General features: G+C 47.6%; 1 protein-coding gene across 9 annotated transcripts in view; it reads right to left on the reverse strand.

Annotated features, from left to right (window-relative positions):
* Positions 1-3,277, reverse strand: part of NOL4 (nucleolar protein 4) — a 289,083-nt gene extending 285,806 nt beyond the window's left edge. For 4 of the 9 annotated variants that reach the window (XM_071219531.1, XM_053912815.2, XM_071219533.1 and 1 more), the window contains exon 1: positions 394-829. Coding sequence is in view for 4 of the 9 variants with exons in the window: in XM_024580310.3 (XP_024436078.1) it covers positions 1,350-1,613 (264 nt within the window). In the remaining 5 variants the exon portion in view is untranslated. Of the gene's footprint in view, positions 1-393; positions 830-1,349 lie in introns of those variants that run through there. The other 5 variants (XM_024580311.4, XM_053912816.2, XM_045187810.3 and 2 more) reach the window with 3 other exon arrangements.
* Positions 3,278-6,000: the final 2,723 nt, after the last annotated feature.

Below are 6,000 nucleotides of genomic sequence, written 5' to 3' on the forward strand. Positions count from 1 at the left end.
ACATTTTTAAATGACAGCACAACTTTTATGTTTCATTTCACCTTTATTTCCATGCCCTATATAAATTCCAAAACAAATATACTTCTTTCAAACAACGACACCTAATTAATCTCTGGAAACCATAAATCGTTTTCCAAACCTAAAAGAATTCTCCCACTAATCCTTTGAGAAAACTTTCATGCGGACATGTCCAATTTAATATACCTCCGTTTGAGATAGAAGAATAGGTTTCGAGACACCTCCTTTCTAGCATCCTCCAGGACTACTGCAAGGGACCCAGTTGCCAGTTGGGAGGGAGGGAAAGGAACAAATGTTCTAGAAACCCCAAAGCCAGGCAAAAATGCAAAGGATGCCAGATACCCTCCCCCACCCCTACTCCAGGCGCGTACCCACCGTAGCATGGTGAAGAAAGAAGTCTCATGGATCTGATCTGAAATCCTACTTGTAGCCCACAGTTCCCATCTTCTTAAAAAGGAACTGACGCTGCCACCGCTCCCCTCTGCTTTGTGAGGCTGAGATACCCTGGGCTCTCAATGCCTGTACCTTGCAGCGCCTGGGTTTAGAGCTTTGTGGCCATAAGACTAATGCCATCCCAGAACGAGAACCAAATACGTGCACCATTTGATTGCGCCCAAACCCATCTCTCTTTGTTGTTTATCATGTAGCTGCGGCTTTACTCGAGAAAGGAGAAGTGAGGATGGGAATGGGGGCGGGGAGGAGTAATCTCCAGAATCTTGTCTTACAATCTTAACAGTCGTGGTAAGATCCCTGGGAGTGATCTAGGCGATCGGACTCCGAACGTCTCCCAGGCGGCTGTCTAACAATAAAACCTGATAGTGTGTGCGTATGGGGGGGGGGGAACCCCACATTCATGACTAGCGCCACATTCGGTCTTTGTACCAATAAGGAGACACTGTAGACTATCGATCAGATTCGTCTATTATGAGAGCGTGCGGCCGGGGTTCCAGCGTGGCCTTTCTGAGCGGTGGCGGAGGCGGGACACGCGCCGGGCGCCCAGCGAAGGACACAGGACAATGGCCCAGCACGAGGACCGGCGGCGCCGCCCGAGCCGGGGTTGGAAGCTCAGGCAGCTGGTCCAGGAGCCAGGAGGCTAGGAGCGCGGCGGTCTCTGGAGGTGCGCTGCCGCTTTAAAATAAAGGACCACAAAGACTCCGCGGTGGGGAAACGCGCCTGGCTAATGAGAGTGGGGACGACTTGGGGAGGGGGTTGAGGAGGGTGGGGGCACACGAGCCAACGATGGCTCACGGCTCCCGCTTTCTCCCCCCTCTCTCTCCCCTCCCCGCTGGGCTGCTCCCGCAGACAAATAACGGAGAAGGCGAGTCACTCACCGTGGTCTTGACCGGCACGTAGAGCACTTGCTTGGCGCCGCCACCGCCTCCTCGGACCTCGTCCGGCTGGCCCAGCTGGAAGCCCTTCGATTTAACCCAGAATTTAAATTTGGCGTTATCCGTGGAGCTGGACTCGGAGCCGTTGAGGAGCTGGACGATCCGCTCGTATTTTTTACGGGTCACCGTCTTGGTCTTGCCTGAGTCCCCGTAAGTCCTGAGGCACCAGTCCTGGAACTGGCGGTACATGTCGCGCTCGCTCTCCATGTTCCCTGCGCTCGGCGGTCGGCCAGAGGCTCCCAGCGCACCTCGCACCTGTTCACCCCGGGCTCATGAAAAATGCAGCCCCCGCCACGATGCAGGGCCGCGAGGTCCCGGCCGCCGCCGGAGCCTGTCTCGGGTGGGAGAAGGAATGGAGAGGGGAGGAGGGTCCGGCTGGGCACCTGCAATCAATGCCCTGTGCTAGCAAGTCTCTGGTTCATTCGTAATTGCAACGGATGCCCTAGACCCTTTTCTCGTCCTCTTAGTGATGGGTCTCTAAAATTGTGACTAGGACCATCCCAACAGCACCTAGCCCAGAGGGGCTGGGTTTTGAATAATTAAAATCTCATTCCTTGGTTTATTAAAAATTCCAATATTGACTTCGGGTGGTCCCTGGACGCCTTGCCCCTGGGTTGTGTCCTGGGCAGGGCAGGTGGAGCGCAGCGCCGCCTCCCCGCGCGCGCCTCTGAAGCTTCCCCAGCCGCTGGCCCCGTGGTCCAGGAGCGAGGGCTGTGCCTCTCTCGAAAACAGCCGCCCTCCCAGAGCCTTGGACCCCGGGAGACCCAGGTCCCCGGGCTCTCCTTCCTCCAGGATCCTGTTCCACTTCGGCCTTCCCTGCGTGGGGGCGTTAAGGGACTAGAGAGAGAGAAAGTTCTTACCTGTCATGTTGTTAAGCCTATCAAATCCTGCTACACAGGAAAAAAAAATTGAATGTATTTTTAAAACGGCTCAAAATGTCATTTCTTCGGAGGCATTTAGGCTAAATTCCAGCCCCGCAGGTAGGTTCCAGGAGTTAAGTCCCAGAATTAGCGAACAGCATTCATGGAGATTTGTCCATAGTTCCATAGGATAGACAGTGGTGCCCCAAACAGATCTCAGTTCCAGGGAGATGTGGGTAAACGAAAGCAGGCCGCTGGAGGCAGGTCTCCCGGGTAATGATGGGGTCCTCAGACAGGACTCCTCTGGTTTCTGCTGAACTGGGTACAGAGAGAGAAGTAAGTTTATGACACAGATGCTTAAAACCCTTGGCATGAAAATAAAATAGAGAGAGAGATCATTTTCCCCTTGCTTGGTTACAGTTTGCAGTTCACACAGGAGGTTTCGGGTGTCTATTTTCCCCCTGCCACGTCATGGACACCCCCTCCACTGCTCAGAGTAGCCAAATATGAGTTCCTCTGGACGATTTTCTCAAGCGAATGAAATCAGCGGTTCCTCCATTCAGGATTTCCATCCGTCTGTTAAAGAGCTTTAAATAGGGGAGTTCCCATCCTCCGCGCGCTGCGATTGCGGTCGCTCCTCTTTATTCTACTCTCTGCGGAGGCCCGCGCCCGTCCCAGGAGATGGCTCAGCCAGGAAGGCGGCCCGACCCGTGCCCGGTGCCTGGTCCGCGTCCTAGCCCACCTTCGCCCCTTGTCGTCGTCTCCAAGACGAAAGACCGGAATGGGAACGTGGAGTGTTTGTACCCACTGCGCCGCAGCAGGTCCGGCACTTGCAAAATGGTCAGTGGCTCCTGCTCGGCCAGGCTGAGTGTGTGCGTGAGTGTGAGCAAGGGAGCGAGGGTGTGCGGTGCGCGGGGGGTGCGCTGTGTGTGCGCGCGTCTCCGGGAAGGTCTCGCGGCGGCTGGAGCCGGGACTGACAGCCCGGGCAGAGCGCTAGCAGCTCCACACACTAAACCTCTCGCCTCTCCCCTCACCCCCACCCCTCCCACTCCCCTCTCCTCCCACCCCACCTCCCCGGCCCCTTCCAAGCTCTCTGATTGGTCAATGGGACAAAAGTTTCTGTGGAGACGGCTGGGCGCTGACGTCACGGGCAGAATTGTCCCATTTAGGGATCCCGGGGGTAGTGCGCATGCTGCAGGCTGCAGGTTAGAGGCCGGAGGAGGTAGCAGCGGGCCTGGCGGCAGCCAGGTGGCAGAAAGGAGCACTCAGCATCCAGGTGGGGGGACGACTCCAGCAGGGTTTCCATGGAGATTCCTCTGGGTCTAGCCTAAAAACAGCAGATCAGCTGACACCATTAGCTCAGGACCTAATTACTGCTTATTGGAGCAACAAATGAGGGAGAGGGCCAGCTGCAAAGGAAGAGTTTTTATCCACCCCCTACCCCCCTTCTCCTCCTTTCTCCCCTCTCTTGAGTCCCGGGTGAATTCTCATTAACTTGCAAGATTCCTGCAACAACAGCTCCCCTTCTCTAGAGGCCACCCTGACTGTTTTTATTCTTTTTTTTATTTACTTCTTTTGTATATATTTTTAAAAAGATGTTAAATCAGTTGTCCCGAGTCCTTGAATTTTTGCCCAATAAATATTAGACCAGTAGAGCTCAGAAAATCCACTGATGGGTCACAAGTGTATCTAATCTAAGTGTTAGGGGGAGTCACTTTCAGCTAACTGAACTGAGTATTTATCTTTACGCTTTTCACATTAAAAAAAATTACATGTTAAAAAAAATTTATGTTAAATACATAAATATTTGGAACAAGCACTTGAGTAGAAGAAACTTTGAATCACCTAAGTGTGATATACATCACAGAAACAACTCTTAAAGTTTCCCTTGGGGCATCCGAGGTAGAGAATGATTACAAGCAAAGAGATCTAGGTTTTATTGTATATTGGCCATGTTTCCTGTAAGATTCTGGAAGTAAAGTAGGTCCTAGGGTGGTCATTCATTCAAGAGTAAGCCGATTCTATAAAGTTTACTTTCTCCTATGGTTATAACTTAATTCACAATTTCAGAATTCTTTCTGGTAGCTCTTTTATCTGAAAAGTCATCCCATCTCCAATAAGTCTTATCCAAGTACTTTCAGACCCACAAAGCCTTCCTTCCTTGACTATTCCAGTTAAAATAATGTCTCATTAAACTCCTCTGGATAGTGTCTTTTAAACATTTTTAAACCTTGTCTCACAATAAGATACACATTTTACAATTGAATACATTTGTCCTCCAAAAATTTTATGAAAAATATGTTATGTGCAATGCACACTGATATTTGTCATTTGCTCCCATTGATCATTATTACTATTGTTATGTAAAGTGTGGTCCTAACCCAATACACTTATTTGATGATCCAACAAAGGCTGACTGGCAACCTATAGTTTAGAAAACATTGTTTTAGATTATAAGAACTACACCCCTCCTTGTACTATTTATATTTTCATATTAATATGTTTCATTATTCAAATACAATCTTGAGTGGAAGATCCTGAGAGTTTGTATTGTTTTTCAAGGAACTGTGGCACAATGAAAAGTGCATATAGTATATGCTTAGTAAATATACATTGATTTAGTTAATAAAGGAAGGAGAAAGAGAGGAAATGAAGAAAGAAAGAAGCAGGCAGGCACAATCTTTGGCCATCCATTTTGACTTTTGCTGAGTAGTGTTTGGATGAAGTTGGTCTTTACCTAAAAGGAAATGCATGGCCTTACCCCATACACGTGTTCATTTTATTTATGCCTGGGCTTGATACTCAAATACACAGACACTTTAGACATAAAGAACTCACAGAACACAAGCAAATACATAATTAACTCTCAGCTGGATTAACAAAATTTTACTGTACAAGGAAAAAAACACACACAAAATTAAAATTCATACAAGATGCATTGTTTTTAGAAGGAACGAGTACATGATTAATTATTAAAATAATATTCCCATTGGGCTAAAGGAAGAAAGTCCTAGGATTGTAAGAGCCAAGGTCTCAGAGCCATGTGGAACCCAAAGAGCACTCAGTTCTATACTTGTCCTCATTATTGATTGTGCGGGCTGAGTCAACATCTTTCACCATGTATTACCCCAGTAAGAGCATAAGCACCTGACAAAATCTAAAATCTATTTCAGCAACTTACTTTGGATTTATTTCCCTCCTTTACTTTAAACTTCCCTGGAGTCGGGTCTTCCCAGCTCCACCTAGAGGGTCATACTGCGCCTTTCCTTCAGCCAGCTGTGATTTATTTAAACAGATTTACCTAGATTTAGTTTGACATTTCCCAAGATGCTTACTTCAGAATTGCTTCTCTACAGAGCATCTCTCTCCAAAAAGTGCTTCCTCACCTTCATATCTGAATACAAATCCCTAACCCCAGCCCAGGGTCCTGTTCATAGGGAGAGGAAGTCAGAAATTGTTATATCAGAAAATTATTTTTTCATTAAAGATAATTCAAATGTTGAGGTATAATCAACATGTCTTTCTTATGAGTAAAATTTCTCCCAACCTCATGACCAGTTTGTTTATGACATGTTAAAAAAATCTGAAAATCTTACATTTTAATATCAATCACAAATATTCACGCAACACTACATATATTCATCAGCAAAATGTTACAGTAAAAACATATAATCTGTAATTATAAAATAAATGTTCAAGGAATAAACAAGGCTTCATCCATTCATTTAATTATG

This window comes from Desmodus rotundus, chromosome 10 (assembly GCF_022682495.2).
Source record: "Desmodus rotundus isolate HL8 chromosome 10, HLdesRot8A.1, whole genome shotgun sequence".
Taxonomy (NCBI): domain Eukaryota; kingdom Metazoa; phylum Chordata; class Mammalia; order Chiroptera; family Phyllostomidae; genus Desmodus; species Desmodus rotundus.